The sequence below is a fragment of the Melitaea cinxia genome, chromosome 28 (assembly GCF_905220565.1).
Source record: "Melitaea cinxia chromosome 28, ilMelCinx1.1, whole genome shotgun sequence".
Taxonomy (NCBI): domain Eukaryota; kingdom Metazoa; phylum Arthropoda; class Insecta; order Lepidoptera; family Nymphalidae; genus Melitaea; species Melitaea cinxia.
Window position 1 is genome coordinate 5,212,453 of NC_059421.1, and position 23,315 is coordinate 5,235,767.

Here is a 23,315-nt window from a genome sequence, read left to right on the forward strand (position 1 = left end):
ATTCTGCATTGGTGCTCCGCTCCTATTAATCTTAGCCTGTTGATTTATAGCCTAAAGCCTCGATAAATGGGCTATCTAACACTGAAAGAATTTTACAAATCGGACCAGTATTTCCTGAGATTAGCGCGTTCAAACAAACAAACTCTTCAGCTTTATAATATTAGTATAGATTTTATTAGCTATCTTTAAAAAATGAATATTTGTAATTGTTATAATAATGTTATTTGAATTAATTAATTCAAATACAGAATAATTTCAAGGGAATTCGTTCTTCTCGGAACGGAATTTGTGAACAGTGACCGAATACAGAATACCGTTGTGTTATTCCGTTTATTAATTGTTATCATAATTTTTCATTAAAACCTTATTAGTTAAAGTGACGCAAAAAAATCACTAATGTCAAATCTTTTGAATTGTTACGATAACAATCAAAGAACTGAAAGTTTAATTCTAATTTATTTCCCTTAAAAGTTATTTATCCTCCCTGACAGACTAAATGATTTGTCCATGTTGTTTTATTTATAACTTGTACATCTTGATTTTTTTAAAGTAATGAGTATGTCCAGTAGGGTTCTTTAGTTAACATTCGATAATAAATCTTTTAAAATTTAAAATAATCTAATTTAAATGTGAAGTATTTTTTAAGAATTTATTTCCAAGGAGGAATTCGTTACTCGTAAATATCCGCTTGCGTGTGTTCCCCATCCTTAGGGGATAAAATGAGTGATGATAGTTTTTACGGTAGTTCTGTGACCGTTGAAGATAAAAAAGTAAAAATTTAGGTTTTAACTGTAGAAAACAGAAATTGCAGGTGTATTTTTTTAAATTTTACTTTTAAGGAGGTGAATATGACGTACACTTTTGACGTGACAACGTCAAATAAATCAATGAACGCCGGTGGCATACACGAAAAAGGATGTCGCATTGTACCGTTACCCCCATTGTCCTGTTACGTTAAGTAGAACACACTCGATTGGCCTATGCGTCCGAGGTTTTGTTATGACGTTGTCACCTTAAACTATCGCCCGCAAACCAACTTTTCAGACAACCAATTTTTTTTATACATAAAATCTTACTATAAACATTATTGTATCTATTATATTTCATCTGTTTATGTTTTTGACCTTTTTTCTGTTGTAATTATAAATGCAATTTGCATGTTTAGAAATATGATTTATAAATTATTGCAATATAGTGAACGACTTTCAAAATAATTGTGTATGCTCGCATACGGAAAAAACCGACTTCAATGACATCGACGAGTAATACAACGTAGGGAAACGAATAAATAGTCAAGCAAATACGGGTTATCAAAGATTACTCAAAAAGTTGTTATCAGATCTCGATGAAATTTAAACGTGACCACATAATAAAACATCAGCTTTCGATTAAATTAAAAATGATCAAAATCGCTACACCCAGTATAAAGTTATGCGGTATAATACAACGTAGGTCGACGTAGAAATAGTCAAGTTAAAACGCATTATTGGATATAACTCGAAAAGTAGTTATTAGATCTCAAATAAATTTAAATGGGATTAAAGGCCACGCACTATTTCTCGATTAAAAAAAAAAATCATCGACATCGGTCCACCCAGTCAAAAGTTCTGAAGTACAGTCGAATTGAAAACCTTCTACTTTTTTGTATAATAATATAATAAAATATGTAATATAATATAATAATATATATTCAAATACCTTTAAAAATTGATTTTAAGAGCAGATTTCGTCGATAAACAAACAAAATAGGGTAAATTTTATGCAGGTTACTTTTAGGGTAAACTGGGTAAAGATAAAGAAAATAGATGGACAAGGAAAAGTCAGGAAAATGTCAAGGAATTTAATTAGGGAGCTTTTTAGTTTCGAACATAAATTCCCCATACGCAGCGTGAAGTACCCATTGTTTCCCACATTCCCATTTGCTTTTGTGTATATCTTTTTTCATTTCAAATTTTTGTCTTTTACCTAAAATGAAGCAGAGAGAAACAGCAGGAACTTACCTTGTTTCGATTGAATTAAAGCAAAAGAAAAACTTGCTAACGAAAAACTAAGAAGTTTATCATGAAATCGACCACGATTCTGCATGTAACATCCCACTGTTGGGCATAGGCTTCTCCATATACAAAAAGGATTGGAGCTCAATCCAAAACGCTGCTCTTTTGCGGGTTGGCGGATTAAAAATTGAGATTTAAATGATATGTATTATTTCCAAATATTTTCTCGGTTAAATTATTCTCACTACTCCTTAAATAGAAATAGAATGTAATAGAATATTATAAAGAAATAATATTAAATTTTAAGTAAAAAAAAATTAATAATCATTTCAATTCATACAATTGAATTAGAAATTCTAAATTCAAAATAAGCGCATATCTACTAAGAAAATACCAAATACCCTTCATTTATTACATTTAAAGTTAGTACGAAAAGTTAATTAAAAGAAAACACAGTTCGCTAAAAATATTTTTGACACTGCGATTTAAAATTTTTAAATAAATTTTCCTCTGTACATCTCCAGCTTAAAGTTTGTATGAAACGTATCTCCTTCAAACAATAGACTATCTAATTGCGTACCATAAGCCCGTGTGTATTGTATTTTGAATTAATTTAATGACAATTACTTGAATTCATTATAGCCGTTCCTATTAAGTGTCGGGTTCTCGATTCATTTAGCATCTAACCCTATTCAGACAGGTTTACAAATTAATTTACATAAGCTTTTGTAAGACTTTTGATAAATTCTGCTCTCAAAATTATGTTGGTATATTCTTATCGCCGAGTGCCTCTCATGGGTCCTTCGGCTTTTGTTTGAAGATTTAAGTTAAACTCTGTATTTAAGTAATCGCTGCTCTTATTTCCTTTGAGGCATTAATTAAATTTGATCCCGATTTGAGTAATGGACCTCCTTTACCTTGCTGTAGACGTGTGGGTGTGTGTGAGAACGATAAAGTTAATTTTCATGTTTGTTTCTTGTAAATACCTACACGTATTAGTAGATTTAAAGTTGTCAGTTGTGTATTGGATACGTGTGTACCTACCTATAAGTAAACAAACTTTATGAAGTCAGTCGGCATTTGTGACTGACACGCATACATGAGTAAGTTTTTGTATAAGCAATGTCCTTCGAATTAATAAATGGTATAGTTTTATGGGGTTAAAATTTCGTTTTATGTTTTTATTACTTGATTTTGAGAATGAAAAACGTATAAAAAATCGTCAGTCATTCTGATTTCAATCGTACTAATTCCTACGATTATATTATTCTATATCGCATAACTATTATTTGTATGTAAAAAAATTAAATAAAATTTACTATCATAAAACCTGGTACAAAAATAAAAATAAAAACGAGTGTTCTTTAGACATCACGACCCCACGACTGAAGTAATACTTCTTTAACAAGAGGCCTGCACAATAGGCCTGTACTGTGTCTTATATATACGAAACTTAACTGGCTATGAGAGGAAGAGAGAAAGAAAATGTATGCCTGCACGTCTCTCTTGCTTCGATCGCTTCGCCCGATCATAATTTGCGTAACGATCTCGTCACGTAATCATCGGCTTACTCTCCAAGTTAAACGTGCGTAAAGAAATTGTACTTAAAAAAAAATGTACAAAATACGTCTGTATACTATATATAGTCTATTGGTTTAAGCTTCCAACCTTAGTAATTTCTATGCGTTTTTAATTACAGTAGTTTACTCAAAACACATAAAACGATAATATACTACATTACTGTACGGCGATAGTGTATCTGGGTAGTTTGTTGTTCGAAACGGGCTTAGGGTATATCAATGTAAACGTTTATGACCATAGGATAGGTGTTGAAACATTTACATTTTATGTTTAAATTATCGTGAGAAGTTTTCAAATAACTTAATTTACATAGAACGTTTGAACTAAAACTAGTAAATGATGTTTTATTATTTCTCATACAACCAGTAGCCATTCTATATTGATACGTAGAGCTACTGAAATGACGGCTAAATAATTACTTATTCTAAATTTTACGGCTTTTCTCTTCGAGGTTGTAAATTAGGTTGGTAGTAAAAGTAAAATATAAGTAATTAATAGTATTGGAAACCATTAAAATATTACGGGTTGTTCACATACTAGAACTTTCGAAATATTCCTTAAATGTATTCAGAATGTTAATAAAGAGTAATAAAAATAAAAGGCTTTATTTAAAAACAAATACGCTATTAACAGTTACATAGTAATGGTGCGTTAGTTCCATTCAAACGAAGGTCGCAAGTACGATTCCCATCCTGATCTAATATTTGTATCTGTAGATCCCTTTTTTCTGATCTAGGTGTTCCTTGTGAGCCTTCACACCGTTACTCGACGAGTAAATTAACTTCAGGTAGCCATTAAAAACACGTTTTAGTCTTCAATAGAGGCATACAATATTATCTCATTCAATTATATTATCTCATTATTAATAGTTGTCGTAAGGTTACCACTAAGGCTTGCATTCAAAATGGTCTATATGCTGAGAAGGATCGCCAAGGAACTCAACAATTACTCTTTATAAAATAGTTATAACCGTAAGTAATACTGACATAGACAACAAGACAGCCAAATTTCTACAAGAAATTGCTATGTTAATGACTGTACATACTATACATAAATATGTATAATAAGGGCTAAGACCTATTTTTAAGAAGAATAGACGCAACATGGACGTAACGCTCCAACACTTTTTTTTTGTACCAGGAGAAGAGAAATCTAGCAATCGGACATTTACTCATAAGTCTTATTTGAGTTCACTTGTTACAACTAATATTAAAACAATTAAAAGCCAATAAACGCCTCGATTAACCGTGTATGTAATGAATAAAGTTTTATAATATGAGTCCCGAAAGGAGTAAGTTAGTTCTTGTTTTATATAATCCAGAAAATTCAACTAGTATCAAAACTCAATCAGAACTTAATGACAGGACTTCAGCCTAACAGACTTAAGAGTTAATTGGAAACTTTCATGACATAAGCTCCTTAAGTTTTCGAAACGTCCAACTTTGTTTTAAGTTTTCATTGATATTGAAAAATTATATAAGTGTTTGTTAGTGGAGAAATCTTGAGCTGATTATGTTATTGGTATTAGTTATAGATTGCTATACACAGTCTTTGAAATTTATAATGTTTAAGCGATTATAAATTATAATGTTTATCCGTCCTCTCAAAAAGTGTTACTGAATATTGATATATAAAAAAAGACAGACGACATTCCAATTCGTATTGAAATGCTCAAGTTTTGTGGTAATTTCAGAATTACTGCAGCCTATATAAAATACGGAAAGAAAGAAAAACATACAATTTCAACATACCGGAGGACTTGTTTTTTTACATATAACTAGATCGGCAAACAAGCGTGCGGTTCACCTGACAATAAGCGATTACCGTAGCTTATAGACGTCTACAACACCAAAGACAAGCGCGTTGTCGATACCATCCTCAGTTCCCCTCAGGAGCTCTATTCACCTTACTTACCAACAGGAATACAACACTGCTTGAAAACAGTGTTATTTAGCTGTGATCTTCTGAAAGGTCGAGGTACTACCCCAGTCGGGCTGCTGTATAATTTCAGCAGGAAATTTCCTGCTGTGCCCTACCTCAGTTAAGTCAGTGTTTCAGTTGTATTATAAGTACCTACAGATAAAAAAATATGATATCTAAAACATTACAATTCCACGCAATTCTGCGTGTTGATCTGTGTAATATTTCTAACACATGAGTCAGTAAATTAGAAAGCTTCGGAATACCTGATCCAGTATTATCTATGAGTTTACTGTAAAGAACTATGCGATAATACATAATTATCATCACCAAGTTTTCGTCCACAGTTGGACATATGCCTTTTTAATAGCACACCAGGATTAATCATCATCATTACGGTTCCGTACCTCAAAAGGAAAAAAACGGAACCCCTAAAGGATCACTTTGTTGTCAGTCTGTCTGTCAAGACCCTTTTTCTCAGGAACGCGTGGAGGTATCAAGCTGAAAATATCAAATACTCAGGTCTACTGTCCCTTGGACCTGTGAAAAAATCTAACTTCTAAGCCAACGCAACCAAAAGATACAGCCGTTTATGCTGCAAATTTTCGACACTCGCAAGGGAATCAAAACCTAAAGAGACTTTTTACAGACTACTTTACTTCCCGACTTTTACTTCTACTTTTTGAGACTTTTTTACTTCCCGCGAACTCAACATCTTGAAATTTTGTACGACGCATCGTCTTACAGCACAGATAAAGGAAAAGTTCCGCAAAGCATAAATTTTAGTTATATCATTTATTAAAAATATTTTTAATAATTTTGTTTCTACGGAACCCTCGGTGCGCGAGTCCAACTCGCACTTGGCTGGTTTTTCTTTTAACTGCTTTCAGTTTTCACGACGAGAAAATTTATCATGTCAAAAAAGTCGCTCACACTTCACTTTAGCCTATCACAGTCCACTGTTGGACATAGGCCTACATAAGTTCGCGTCAAAAATGGCTTAAACTCATGTGTGTTGCGCATAGTCACCACGCTGGGCAGGCGGGTTGGTAAGCGCAGGGCTGGCTTTTTCGCACCGAAGACGCTGCTGCCCGTCTTCGGTGCCTCTTACGACAGCCACAGGAAGTGAGGGGGTGGCTATATTCTTTACTGCCGTAGCCACACAGCTTACTGCTCAGAAAAGTATATTTATCTAATTTCTGATGAAAATTAAAATAACCATCATAAAAATTATTCAATGTTTTCATTTTTTATCAAGCGCAACGTACTTCCGTCTAAATTGTACAACTTTGCACTATTTAACTTTGAAACTAAGTTGGGGACTTAGTTTCCCTATAGAAAACTACCTGGATAGCGCTCGCTCTGTATTGTCTTTTCACCTAGCACACGAGTGGATATTTTGCGCTATTATATAAAAACTTGCGGTATTAACTTTTAGTTTTATTATTTCGTTTTTCGTATTAAGTTTTATATTTTAAGTTATGCTTATTTTGTAATATGCTTATAGTTTTATGATTAAAGTAGTGTGCATAATATCTTCATATCATCATCATTCATATCTTATATATTATATACGTCAGTATATATTTTTGTATAACTTTGATTCTTATTTAAGTTTTTGTTGTTTATTATCTACAATTTTAGTAAGTATACGAATTTAAACGAAATTATTGGGTTATTTTGTATTTTTTAATAAGTAATTACAAAATTATATACCTAACAATAAGTGACGCCGCGTTGACGCAACGGTCACAGCCATGGATTGTGCCGGTTGCGCTGGCGGTTGCGGGTTCGATGACATGATAAACATTTGTATTAGCTATACATGTGTTTGCCGTGGTCTGGGTGTTTGTGCAGTCCTTGTGGGTCTCCCCACCGTGCCTTGGAGAGCACGTGAAGCCGTCAGTCCCGGTTTTATCATGTACACCTGATAGCGATCGTTACTCATAAGTAGGGAATATATCCGCCAACCCGCATTGGAGCAGCGTGGTGGATTAAGCTCTGATCCTTCTCCTACATGGGGAAAGAGGCCTATGCCCAGTAGTGGGATATTACAGGCTGAAGCGAATAATAAGTGGAATGTTTGCCCATATTTTGAAAGGGTTGAAATGATAGTAGATGTTTCATCTTTTTATCTGACTCAAAGAAATATGAATATTTTAATTTTATACATGTATAATATTCTTTATTTTTTTAAACATATCCATACGAAAAAAGCAGCTAACTGTACTAAACTGTTGTGTCAAATATATTTGAAAACCGCAAGCATATAGTTAAACATTTAACCAACTATTTAGTTCATTAGTCGGTGACGATCAGATTTAAAATTAGGTCAAATACAATCTTTCTCGACTTCAACTAAAACCTCAGAGAGAATTAATTTCAACGGTTACACCTGCTTGATTGGATAAGGTATATTCTAAGTTTTAAGCTTGAAGCTTCTGTGTAAGGGTTATTCAGTTTTCGCGTTAATATCCGACTAACGAGCTATTGATTGAAGCTGTTTAAGCTGTAGTCTGTTGAAGCCATTAGCTGTAACAATAACAGTTGTTTATTTATTTAATGATTTATTGCACATCTATAATTATTATATGAAATAAATAACAATAATTTCACTACAAAAGTATAAAGGCGATCTTTTCACTAATGATATCTCTGACAGACAACCTTTGTCAATAGAGAAAATATTGATAACATTACACAATTTGGTAAACGACACAAAAAAATATAAATATTTATTTAACAAATAAATGTGTATCATATTGAAAGTTCATAAGTGTTACCGTAATTATATGATAGCTATATATATATATATATATATATATATATATATATATATATATATATATATATATATATATATTTAATATTTACAATACACACACGGTCATCTGTTCCTAAAGTAAGCAACTTAATGCTTGTTTTACAGGTAGCAGCTGACTGGTATAGCTACATTTTTTTTCTATAAACATACATATAAATAATACATACTGGGGGTGGGAATCGAACTCATAACCTCCGGAGCAGAAAGCAGGGTTACTAAAAACTGCGCCAACGGGCTAGTCTATATATAGTATTATACGTGGCAATATCTTAAAATTAATTTAAGAAAACAAAAAATATAATTCATAACAGTAACAATATTTATTTTCATAAATTTCATTAAGTAAAACGCAAAGCGAACAATACACACATAAAAATGTACCATGAGCATCATTTTAAATATTTATATAATGAATCGCATGTAACTGTCAATTCAATAAGTTAATACATTTAAAAGAAATGATATCGTAAAATGATTTTTATATTTTAACAATACGAATCTGATTCATCGTATGCTTTTGTTAACGATAAATTTATCGTTAAAACACAGTTCTTTGTATGGTTTTACAAAATATTGTTTAAAGGAAACAAAGGGAAAAAGTATAATTAAATAATATCAGTCCGAGCTTTTGATCTCGTCCCTTAAATAAAACATAATGTACCTATTAATTTGTCATATTTCAGTCGAGACAGCGTAATGGATTTTTACAAAACAATGTTAAATGAAATTTTCGGACAAAATTTTCTTTCGTTTTTTGGCGACGACCTTGGAACTTAATTACATTTCTGAGATTTGTAATAGCTTATTGTCTTCTTGTGATGAAGATTGAAGAGACCAGATATAAATTATTTTTAAATATATAATTTTATGCATTTATAACTACAATTTTCGTAATTATATATCTTTATGAACAGGCGGATGTCTCGAGATATAGGCCTCATTAATCGAATTCAAAACAGAATATAAGTAGTAGCAAATATTTTTGTAATATTTTAGTTCTTTTTTTCAAATTGCATTAATGTCTTGTGATTTTTAACACATTCTTTACTTTTAATAATTATAATAAAACGCAAATACATTAATCGAATAAAAGTTAAAGCAAAGCGATTCGTAACAGGAATTGGTGTATCACCTACTAATCCATGAGCTTTGGTATCTCAGGAGCGCAGCACTTTCAGAAGTTTAGCATTACTATCGCTCGATTTCACATTACAGACCTGTGTAAAGTTTCTTAGCGGGGAAACTTGCATTGCGTGGGGTTGATAAATTTTGAATTAAGAATTTGTCTTGTTTTTGTTTTTAAAATAGAACTACATAACTGTAGTAGTAAATAAAAATTATTATATTAATTTATCCCCCCTCTTATAACTTAGGGGTATGAAAAATAGATGTTGGCTGATTCTCAGACCTACCCGATATGCACACAAAATTTCATAAAATTCGGTCCAGCCGTTTCGGGGGATTATTTTAACTAATATTGTGACACGAGAATTTTATATATAAGATAGAGCTGTGAGCTTTTAAATCTCTTTGAATATTGATTTTAATAATATAAAAATTATGATTCGTTTTTATTCAAAAGATGACTAGCCCTTTGGCGCAGTTTGTAGTGTCCTGCTTTCTGTCGGCTGCCACATAACACAGCCATTACGTTACTTACTTTAGAGGTGACTGTGTGTGTCTGTTATAGATAAAAAAAAAATATGCAAATAAGATATATTATACTAACCGTTAGAAACAGTTTTCCTCTTTTCGTTCTTTGTTTTTTTACAGGAAAAATAATGTGAGGTAAAGAATTGGTAAAAAGTCTTATTTCAAATTGTATGTTATCTTATATTACAGGAAAAACATATCCATTTGTTTCTGTCGCTCAGAAAAATATTCCTAACTCAGAATCAAGGTAAACTGTGACCGGATCGAAACGACATACATTTTTTATTTACTAACCCATAACATCTCTAAAAATTTATAAACATTTTTTAATTTACCTACAAACTCAAACTGTAAAGGCCACTGGTTATTTTAAAAGTCGAATATTTTTAGCTTAAGTGTTTAAGCAGAGTCCGCATTAAAGCTTGAAAAATATTTCAGTGCGCTGAGTGAGGCGGTGTAATAATATACTAAGTGAGAAATTTTAACGTACAGCTCGAAACATTTTTACAATTTTAGGTCATATTTTACAACCTACGACGAGAAAAGGGGTTTTATGTTTGATACCAATTTCTCTGTGTCTGTCTTTGATATTGTAACTTTTGAATGGATGGACCGGTTTTCATTCGGATTTACGAGAACCTTTTTAACGTTTTTACGAGAAAGCGTGTCTTACGGTCGTTCTTAGCTATATTTGTTAGCAGCTGGAAATATTTATATACAATTTTAGGTCATATATTTAGTAACCATCAATGCGAAATGAGGGGTGCTTGGTGATGTCCGGATGGGCTTTTTATATATTCGTATTCTGTACACAATTAAATACAACTATCGAGAATACAATAATAATACAAAAATAAAGCTATACAAACTGGCAAAACATTTTCATGTAAAAAAATAAGTCAATTTCTTTCGATCAAATATTTGAACTATAAATAAATAATTTCATCAACTTTCCAGTCTGTACACAAACGCTGTTATTGTTTCTGTTACAAAAACGTGAACGCTCACAGTCCTCGTTCAGTTTTCATTTTCTAAAAGTTATAAAGTTAAACTATTTCCGTGGCTAAAGCGCTAAAAACAACGTGTTAAAAAACATACCTAAAAAGTATTAATTCTGGACTTGTTGTCGGTCCATCCATATGGTATGCGTACAGCAAATAAAATAAATTTGACTAGCCCGTACGAACGGGTGCTGAATCTATTTTTCCAACTGTTGTGGTTTTTAATCCCGCCCATAGCCTGGGTGTAATGTAGGTATGTGTCTTTGCCTCTTGTGATGAGTGATATAAGTCGAGTCACATAAATCCTTTTTTATGATGTGATCGTGGGCACTATCAAAAAAAAAAAATTATGGTCTGATTCACGTTCTTCTGTTTGTTAAGGAGGCACAGATGTATTTACTTATATATGAATATGTATTATTTATGAAAAAAAAAATATGTAGCTATAGTATCCTGCTATTAATTATAGCATAAGCATTAAGTTGTTTATACAAGCGATGGCCGTGTATATGTTATACTTAGATATTTATTTATTTAAAGCTGACCCTAACGACGTCCTGTCTTGCGAATTGTCAAATGCATTATGTTAAATTGATCGTTATTTTCTTAAATTTTCTAATTATTTGCGCAGGTTTTTTAACCTTTATTTTCGTTAGAATCTTTTACAATGTATTTGGAAAACCTTATAAAAAAATCGACTGGAATTATTGCAGCCGTTCTTTAGCTTAGCTTTAGCGACACATTTAGCAATTCATTTTTGTTTAATTATACAGATTTATTAAAATTAATAAATCAATAATAATAATTTTAACTCTTTGTCCAGGTGAGCCAGCAATCAGGTCACGCTACGCCCGCTTGACTGTTCTAGTGCCGCCGGAACCGCCGAAAATATTAGAAGGAAATTTATTTACCGTGTCAGTGGGTAATATGATTCATTTGGCATGTGAATCCGTTGGAGGGAAACCCCCGGCCGAGGTGAGTTGTCAACACGCATTATTTTAAAAACATAAAAACTTATTATTATTTTTTAAGTTTTCTACTGATCCTGTACTGTTATTAGTAGTGTAACAAATGCAGTAACTATGTGCAATGTGATACGACACGAGGTAAATAAAATATTTTGAAACAAATGTTAAACTTTGACGTTATGTATCGCTATACGGGACTTTATGCGATTGACATTTTGAAAGTCCCGATATATCGGCGACGTTGCAGAAGCCGTTGGCACGACTCAGTGGGCGATTCAAAATGAGTTGTTGTGTTTATAGTGACCGCGGAAGTTTAAAAACGTATGTATGACTACTATCATAAATTACCGCTCATGATAATTCACGTTGTGTAAATTATCGCTTCATGTCGCATCAGTTACTTAAGCAATTATCTGACACTTCTTAACAGAATCGATATCTTGATTTCAAAATGTGAATTTATAACTTTTATTAATTTAAATAAAACAACCGCTCTGGTGTAGTTGCCTAAAACACGGCTTGCGGGTTTGATTCCCACTTGGGATGGATATTTCTATTTGTACAAATATTTCGTTCCCGGTTTAGATGTCTTACCTTTTGGGTCTCCACAATGTGCCTTGGAGAGGACGCTAAGCCTTCGGTCCCGGCGGTTATCATAAAAACCTGATAGCGAGCGTTACTCATATTTGGGAACATATCCGCCAAACCGAAGTTGGAGCAGCATGGTGGATTAAGCTCCAATGCTTCTCGTACCTGGAGAGATAGGCCTATACCCAACAGTGGGATGTTACAGGCTGAATACGATTAATCTAAATATAGATATTATATTAAGTAAGCTTGTATTAAGTACATTTTGAGTTTGTTTCAACTCGATAAGCCGATACTTTTAAGTATTCTATCAAGGGCTGCCACTGCATTTGAAAATTCGTTTTATCTTGTTTAGCCTATTTTTAAACAAAATTGATGAACAAGAATTTAACAAAATTAACTATTTATAAAAACTAATTAAATATTATTAACGATGTATCATATACGCTATGAAGTATGCTTATTTTTCACGACAAAATATAACGTTCGTTTTGTACAAACAAAATACGCTAGGTTTTAGATTTGAGATTCTTTATTTACTTATATGAATTTATAATTAATTTATGGAATAACTTATACTGCGAAATGATAAAACTTAATTACAACAGGTGTAGTTACAGACATGTGCGGTACTTGTGGAATAATTCCAAAGTAATTATGTAATTTATCATTCAAATATTAGATTCAATATTATGTGATGTATTTTTGTGTTATATATTTAAAAAATGTAAAGCTTTTGATTACACATATAGTTTAATATAAATACCGTTATAAAAGTAAATAGATATAAACAAAGAACTAAATTAATGCGAAACATTTGCGGTTTTTCATCATTTGACCATATAATATTGGACAGAGTGGAAAGCACTGACTGTGCCTTAATACCGCAGTTGAAAATAATAAGGGTTTTATTTATATTTGAAATTTTAAATGAACGTTTTAATTTACTGTTCCTTTAGAACATAATGGTAACAAGATATAGAGATAAATTAATTTTGTAAGTAACATAATTCGAATATTTTTTTATAAAAAATTAATGAAAATTAAGTGTTTAATGACATGCCGTGACCGCACCATGATCAATATTGTTTTAGAAATGTGACTACACTGATATACATTTGAAAATTCGACTGCTAATTAAAAAAGAATAAGCCTATTTTATCAAACACTACCTGGCACATTACCTTATTACAGCATATACTTGACTATCAATACATATGTCTGAGATGCTCTGTAACGGTATGTGTCTGTAAAACTAAATTTCTTGCAAATAAATGATTAATCAACAAATAATCTGCTATATCGACCTTTGTCATATAATATAAAACTTTATATATTTCTTCGTTGTACTCGTTAATTTCAGTTGATCAAATCGATTAAATTTAAATTTATTTATTAGTAGGTAGATTTAAACAATAAACAATCTAGCCACTAGCGGTTCCCCTTACGACGTCAGTGGCGGCTTTGATTTCTGCTCAGGACAGAGAAATGAAATCTAGATTTTGCTAAGGCGGCATGAATTAACTTTTGAAAATTGTCAGTATATTTTGTTCCGTTTTCAACGTTAAATGTTCTTTAATTTTTAACTTTCCGCGCGCTTATTAATTTAACCAATGTAATGTCAGAATGTCGTCTCAAAAGATGCACGCTTGTGTATTTGACCAATGAAAGCGCGCGAATCACCAGCGCGCATGCGCATTCGAACCTCACGAAGAAAGCAGCGCCCGCGGGGGCCAACAACTATAACCTCTGTCATCTAACGTGCGTAAAGTCGCCATTGCGGCCGTTGAAACCGAAAAATTAACCTGACTGTCTTAAATATACGTTAAGAGTAAAGTTTGTGTGTGGCGTGATTAGTGGACTATTCATACATAAAACATGGCCGGCTGGCATATGTCCTAAAAGTCGAAACAATATTATCAAGAACCACTCCGTCTTCCGTTCCTGCTGAGCACGGTGAGTTGTGCATGATATCCCTCGTTTATCTATTCAAGTCGTGTACCGTTGATTTACCGAGTGTATGTTTATGCTCGATCCAGACTGCACGCAGATTGACATTGCATTATTATAAAAGAACCGCATTCGTTTGTGTACACATTTAATAGCCACCTATATAATCATTTGACCTGAAAGATGGCGTTTAAGCTTAACTTAAATCGCACAGCCTTCAACACGACTAGACTTTATAGTTACCGTTCTTCTATAAATCTTCTCTTTGCATAATGTGTTATGGCGAAACTTCTTCCTTAGCTTATAATTTTATGGCCTATCTCTAAACTAACTTCATTAACACAACGTTTTCCAAAAATAACGTTCTCATTTGAACTCAAACTTCAAACAAAGTCTTTAGCACTGTATTTGGATAGTAGCTTTACACTCGAGGATTCGCTCGCGCGAAACCAAAAGAAATTGTATTTATATATATGATTATGATACAGATCGGCCTCGCTTCGCTAATATTAGTTGAAACTTGATGTTATATAGCCTTCCTCGATCTCTATCCAAAAATTAAATAATTTTTCAATTTGTATCAGTAGCTGTTGTAATTAACACGTTCAACGATACAAACTCATTAGCTTAATAATATAGTATAGATAATATTATAAATAAGTAACGTTTTTTTGAACCGACTTCAAAAAAGAAGGTTTGATAACCTTTTGATAATTCGACTGTATATTTTTGTGTGTTAACTCCTAACTTTTTACTAGGTGAAACGATTTTGATGATATTTGTTTCAATCAAAAGCTGACGCTTGTCGTGTGGTCCCATTTAAATGTTATCGAGATTTAACTAGTACTTTTTGAGTTATTTCTAATAAAGAGCACTTACGTAACTATTTTTTAGTCTTCTACGGTATAAACAAACGACACAAGCACAAACGCTAAGACCACGATAAACACTTATATGGCCAAAACAAACGTCTTTCGTAACGGGGATCGAACCCGCGACCGCCAGCACAACGATCAGTGCTGTAACCGCTGCGCCAGCGCGTCGTTTGATTTGATATTTCTTTTTTTATAACGAATAAAGTACAAAACTATATGAGCGATTGAAAAAAAAATCTTTAATCAGTATATTAATGACTACGTTGTCACTGAGTGATATAGGCTATTTAGTTCAAAGTAAATGAAACAGCCAAAATCATAATCCGAGAGAGTTAAGCCACGGGCGAAAAGATAGTTATTTATAAAACAGAAAATAAAATTATTTTAATGGCGTGTGTTTACAAGTAATTAATGTCCGGTTAAATTTTAGCATCGTCGAGTAAATGACTTGCAAACATTTTTGGTGCTTAAATTACCGAGACTTTTAATACAAACGACCGAACTCTTCACCCTTCTCTAACTTTTCTTTAGATTTATTAATTTTAACATTTTTCGTTAGATTATACTTTTAATTTGTCTCTAATTATCGTACGGGACCTTTTGAAATATATATAAATGAAAATTTATCGTTGACATGTATTCACACATCACACATGTCGTCAGAATGACTTCCATCAAACTGAATACTTCTTTTTTATTATTCTTATTGAAAGAATGTGAAAGGAAATTTAAAAAAAAAAACCGAAAAAAACCGACTTCAATTACATCGACAAGTACCTAATGCAACGTAGGTAGACGAAAAAATAGTCAAGTACGCATTATCAAAGATCACTCCAAAAGTTTTAATCATCTCGATGAAATTTAAATGTGACCACATGATAAACATCGGCTTTCGATTAAATTAAAAATCATTAAAATCGGTACACCCAGTAACAAGTTATGCGGATTTTGGAGGGTTTCCCTCGATTTCTCTGGAATTCTATCATCAGAGCCTGGTTTCCTTATCATGGTACCACACTTAGGATATCTCCTTTCCAACAAAAAAAAAAAAGAATTATCAATATCGGTTCATAAACGAACATACATTTAAAAAAAATATGTATATATGTAGACGGTTGAAGTAAACTCCTCCTTTTTTTAGTCGGCTAAAAAAGAAGTTAGTTGTGAGTAGACATACATTTCGGCGATTGATTTTTATTTGTAAATATTTTAATAGTGCGTAAAATACAGTTCGTTTTTTTTTTTAATTTAAGTTGACAAAGAGTATTCACAATAAAGTTTTACTTAATACAGACAATATAAACATTATGACACTAACACCGTCAACTAAAGATTATAATTTTTATAATGGTGAATGACGTCCTTGTACAGATGATAAGCTAAACACAACACCTAATCTATTCAAATTGAGTACGTATGTTTCCCGAGAGACGAGATACAATTAGGAGTTAAATTGAAAATGATGTCACGACGAAACACGGATACTCGGGAGAGACTAAGCTTTTAGAGTTTGAAATATTTACGTTTCGAGAACGGTCCTGTTGTGGTTCTCTTTATTTTATTCAGTCGTTTAATAAACCATGGCTTGCGAACGTTTTGACGTCAAAATAAACTTGAATATGTTCTGTTTTGTGGAAATATTGCATTGTTTGTTTTAGTATTTGAATCATGCTGTAATTAGTATTTTAATTTGTTACAAACCCCTTTTAGTTGAGATAATTGGACTGATACTACTTTAATAATAATTAATTGCTAATTTGAGGTACCTGAACCTTACTTAAAATCACAGCTAAACAATACCGGTCTTAAATAGTGTTGTGTTCCTGGGGTGAGTAAGGTGACTAAAGGTGACTAGAGGTCCTGGGTGAGATAGTGGGTAGGGTTGCTGCGCTTGCGATGCTTCTGGTGTTGCAGGCGTCTATAAGCTACGGTAATCGCTTACCATCAAGTGAGCCGTACGCTTGTTTGCTGAACTAGTTGAACAAAAAGTAATAATGAACTAGGTCTGGTTTGTCTTAGCTTGGTATAAATGTGTTTTTGTAACTATTGTAGTTGTAAATGTTATAGCAATATATAATATATAATAAGTGTTATATAAAATGTTTGAGACTGTTACTTGCGGACAAGCCTAAGGGCTTTTGTAAGTAAATGTATTTAATGCATGCTTTTCTTAATATTACAAATAAATAAATAAATCTAGAATATGTTGATAGTACCTAACATGTAGGTTACGATATAGATACATAGGTTATCATAGGTAATATAATTTTATGCTGCCGTGTCACAACTCACTAGGGATGTACGCAAAATACGACTTTTAAATTAGACGAACCAATTAGTAAGCACTCAATAAATAAACAAAAATACAAAAAGTATTATCATACATACTTTGGTCACCTTACTCACCAGGAAAACAACACTGCTTGAAAGCAGTATTATTTAGCTGTGATCTTCTGTAAGGAAGATATTGTTTATTTTGTTATAAAAATGAACAGAACTTGTGTGTGTAACAATTTATTATTCATCTTAAAAGGACTATAAGTAATATTTTTCTCCCAAATATTATTAAATAATATTGTTATTATCCTTTCAAAATAAAGCGACGGACAATAGACCGATGTCATGATTGGATTTGACCCTTATCCTGTTAAGATTTCGCTTCGTCATATAAAGCAGCCAATATACTTAATACCACGAGCAAAAACATAAATTAAAGAGAAAATAATTACATTAAAGTAGTTTCTCGAGTCATTGCGGAGTATCTGATACTAGATATCTATTGTGTTTCTACTCGTATCAAGGTTCGCTTTCTTTTTTTTTTAATGAGTTTTTATGCTGCTTTTGTGTCCCTTCCCCAAAGTCAAAGCGTAATCCTTTGTAGTGTATAACTGTATACTAACTTATAGAAAAAAGGCTTATAAAGCCTTTTTTTTAAGAAAAAAAAGGTCAACGAGTTCAAACAAAATAATAAACATTTTTATAATTAATGATAGATGTACTGAACGAAGTTATAGCCAGTTTCAATATTCCATCTATCTCTGAATTTGCCTACGATAATTAATTACTAGAACTTTAACGTAAGCTTCATACAAATTATGTCAAAAACGTATCGTTAGTAACAAAAAACTGAGATATATAGATTACTAGCTGGTACCCGCGACTTCGTCTGCGCAGGATTAAGTACTTCGAGTAGCTTATTATCCTCTCAATATCTATCTTTACACCAAAATTCATCAAGATTGGTTCTGCGACATACGTAAAAATCAATTTGTTACAACCAAATGTGCATTAGAAATATATTATCAATTTTTATTGTATTTTATTTTCACAGTTCTTCCGGTAACGGCTTACTCATAAAACATAGATATATGCTGTCGCAGACTTTTTTGTAGGACTAAATAAGATAAACGTTTCTCTTATACATTATATACGTGTAAACTCTACAGTTTTTGCACCGTACGCCAGAATAGCTTGCAGATGGCAGATTTTTTTCCGACTTACTTGACAATTATCGCTATGTTTTGGACAATTCACACACAATCTTTAAAAATTCTAGCCTATGTGTTATTCTAATGTATAAGCTGTAATTATTATTGTAAACTTTCATTAAAATCCATTCGGTAGTTTTTGCGTGAAAGAGGAACAAACATTCATACATCCATACATACAAACTTTCGCGTTAATAATATTAATAGGATAGTAAACGACCGTTAAAGTAATCTTGCGAGAAAGCAGTTTATTGGAAAAGAATTACTACACCACGCTTTTGTAGTGTAGATTAGCGGACACACCTCAAAATTTCTTCTGAAACGTGCAGATTCGACTAAGAAATTTGTCATCACATCTCAAAATGATATTGTATACTAAAAGCGCTTAAAAGTTGTGTTAAGCCAATTGTATACCTCGTGCTCATTTACAAGCTTTACCCACTGGGCTATCTCCAATATTGATAAAGTAAAGATTTAACAGATTAATATTCCCATTAACTTGATCAATATTAGCTGATCAAAATCTTCTTTTATCAGAACCCTTTTGTTAGGGTGAGTTGAGATTGTCTCATTAATTTCGTTTAATTTTAGATCACGTGGGTTGACAGCAACGCCGGTGTTTTGACGCAGGGCCTTACGTACACCGTGGAGCCTATGAGCGATGGACAGAGATTTACGGCAAGGTAATTTACTAGCCAACAAGGTGAATTGTATACAAGTATATAAGGATATAGCTTTTTCATATAAAAGAAAGATCACATTTTAAACTTTAGTTAGGGAAACGTAAATTTTAATATTGTTTTTTTTTTTTCGTGTTGATTATTTTGTTTTTTAACTACGTAAAAAACCTTTTTACGTAGTTAAAAAACAAAATAATCAACACGACAACAACAAAATAATCATTTAAATGTAGTTTCAAGTATGTGATCTATAAGTATAGATATATATGAGACGTAAAAATACAAGGCTGAATGACTTTGGCTAATATGTAAATTTTATATTTGCTTTCAATTGTATTTCAAAAGCATATTTTATTCATAATACACCTTTATATATGTTATTAAGTTAACAACTACCCATAACACATATTTCGTTTCTAACAATAATTATTACAAGTAAATTAATCCTTTGATACTTTCCGATACAAAAACATAATTTAAACCAGTCTATTTATTATGAAGCGTATTGCAATCATTTGATTTATTTCTGTAATCAAATATAATTATATACAGACATCCATAACGTCTTAATTTATTACCGAATCACTCAACACTTTTAAATTACTCAAAGTTCAATGACATTTAAAATTGTATTAGTTTTATTACTGGGAATTTCGATATTGCTTTAATATTATATCATTGTTGCAGGTCAATTATCAGAATGCCGGCGAAGTACGAGCACAATAATCAAACGTTTACCTGTCAAGCTCAGAATACAGCCGATCGAGCTTACAGAGCTGCTAGTATCAGGATTGAGGTTAGTCTGAGAAGTATTTATGTTTATTTTTTTTGTATGAAGTAAATGATAACGATATGTTTAGCATCACTCTAACATACATGATATATAGAGTATATTAACTATTTCAAATCCCTTAACGTTGTCTGAATGTTACTTACGTATTTTTGTGTGTGACGTACTCACATATCTATGTGAGTACGTCATCATAGTGTGATCTATATGTATATAATTGAACGTTTGTCTGCATGTCATTTATAGAATCGTAAACTATGCATTTGATCATGTCATGGTCTGATACAAAGTCTTGTGCCTACAAAGGTTCCTAAGTTGGTACGACCAAAAAAATAAAATTAAAAAAAAGCGTAGTAACGCGCGCAGGGCTAGCTAGTATGTATATAAATTTTCACTTTAGGATGATATCGATCCTCAGTTTTTTGATAGATGTCAACCATTTATATTTTAGATTTATACATTACGATTTATTATTTTCTACGAGCAGGTACTTAGTTATTCTGTCCTAAAATAAAAGCTCGTGGAACTTTTAAGGTTATTTCATTGCATCTCCACTACACTGAGGTAGGGCACAGCAAGAATTTCCTGCTCAAAATATGGAGCAGCCCGACTGGGGTAGTACCTCGACCTTACAGAAGACCACAGCTAAATAATACTGTTTTCAAGCAGTATTGTGTTCGTGTTGGTGAGTAAGGTGACCAGAGCTCCTGGGGGCTGGGGGCATGCTTCTGGTGTTGCAGGCGTCTATAAGCTACGGTAATCGCTTACCATCAGGTGAGCCGTACGCTTGTTTGCCGACCTAGTGACATAAAAAAAAACACTGATGACCCCGACCTTTGGTTGTTTATTTTTATAATTTATTTCATTATTAAGGTAGATTTTAAAAAGGCAGATAGGTATGTAGGTTCAATGGGTAAGGTAGGTTAGGCTGTAATCATTACTTTATGTTTTATAGTGGTGTGATAACAATAAGAGTAAATGACGGGAGGCAAAATTTCTTATAAATGAAAATAACATAAATTAATTGTATAAAATATCTGTTTGAATTGAGATGCGCTATTTCGTATTTTGGCAGCAAGCACGATCTACACTGCCATAGGATGAAATTGTCTCTGGAAAGGGTATGAACGAACTCAACAAAAATAAAACTAAAAAACACAAATCTATAAGTAGATTTATTTATTACATATACTTTTTGATATTAACATTTATAGTTTAACATGCGGTTAAATACGAATCATTTCACTATATTTTGTAGCGTACAATATTCTTTAGTGGTCTTTATTATGCAAAAATAATTATTATTATACAAATCACACTAACCAGTTCTATAACACCAACCATCGATGTTTAGAAATTTCAAAACTACTATAACTTCACAGTATGTGATTTCAGGTACCTTTTTAATCAGTCACAACTTCAACACTATATATAAATCTTACATTAAATACATTTTTTCTTAATTAAATCTTATATATATGTATAACCGTATAACTTTTGTAGTTTTTCTATCATTACACGTGAAAAAAAAAATACTAAAATATGTTCACACAAACAAACAGTCATCAAGTTTACAACACAAGACCAAATACCATTTCTAAAATTTCACGTTCGTTGTGATAGAAAAGCGCGAATAGAGTGGAATGAAAATAAAAATCGATGTTTACGGCGTTGTGCTGCATATTTTGTACTGACAGTATTTTCAAATTGGATGTTCCATCCAGCGAATACGGAATTAGGATTTATTTCCATATAAAGCGAATAATGGAAGAAATATTATGAATACTTATTTAAATACTAGCTGTGGCCCGCGGTCTGAACCGCGTTAATTTGAGGTAAACGTACGAAAATACTGTACAGCCTAGCCCTCTCTCGCCTAGCCACTCGGGGCAAATTGACTGTCAAACAAAAGTGATTTTTCAATTCGAACCAATAGTTACAAAGTTTAGCGTATATATGTAATTGTGTATTATAGAATAGAATGCGGTGGTTTGATTCCCGGTTGGAGCAGACAGTATTAGTACCAATATTTTTTTCCGGTAAGGGTTACGTTCTATGAATACGTTCTTATGATCTTGCAATCCGATTGTTAACTGTAGAAAACTGATAGACTCGTGGTAGGAAAATTATCCACTACTCTGCAACGAAGGAGCGAGGTGGAACTACCTTCCACCTTTATCCTGTTTGGAGGAAGGCCAGGATTGCAGGCCTTTGCCCAGCAAAGGGACGCTTGGAACATTTAAATATTAATTTTGTTCAGCTCAGACGATTACTATTGTAACGAGTTTCGTATATTTTATCCTTACACGTAAATAAAGAAAGAAATGAACACAAAGAGAATTCTTAACTTACTGAAGTAACAGGAAGATTACATTCGCCATGCCGTCTTCAAAGGCGCGCCTTATTTACTTTAAAAGCTACAAAATATTAGGGATATGAAGTAGAGAAGTAATGTGATTATAACACAAGTCAAAGTGATTTAGAAAATTAATTAAATGAAATATGATTTTAAAAATTAAATATGTAAACTTTAAATTTTTCAAAGTCGAGAATGAAACTAATTAATAAGAACTTCATTCTTTACGACAGATCGAACTACTGTATCAATTAAATCAATAATATGATTTAAGATACCATATTGTCTAATAACAATTAATATACACGAAATATAGGTAAATAAGTGAAGAAGAATGTACGATGAAGTAACTTATACTTAAAAAAAATTGTGTACATTTTATGTAAAAAAAATCGTATTATCACTTTACTGTAATTGTACATACACCACTTTTTCGTGAAACCCTAACATTTTTAAATAATTTAAATACAATATAATATAATTAAATATGATACTGGAATTGCTTTTCAAATTTCGAACTAAATCATGTTGCAGTTTAACAGTGATTTAGAAATCTATAATATAAAAATGAGTTGCTGAATGTGTTGCTAAGCGCAAAACTCGAGAACGGTTGGACCGATTTCGCTAATTCTTTTTTTAAAATATTC

The 23,315-nt window shown here is 32.1% G+C and overlaps 1 protein-coding gene across 1 annotated transcript in view; it reads left to right on the top strand.

The window, feature by feature from the left end:
* Positions 1–23,315, top strand: part of LOC123667555 (irregular chiasm C-roughest protein-like) — a 69,431-nt gene that overhangs the window by 12,788 nt on the left and 33,328 nt on the right. The window contains exons 4-6 of the mRNA XM_045601438.1: positions 11,797–11,948; positions 19,434–19,525; positions 20,210–20,318. Coding sequence (XP_045457394.1) covers positions 11,797–11,948; positions 19,434–19,525; positions 20,210–20,318 — 353 coding nt within the window. The remainder of the gene's footprint in view (positions 1–11,796; positions 11,949–19,433; positions 19,526–20,209; positions 20,319–23,315) is intronic.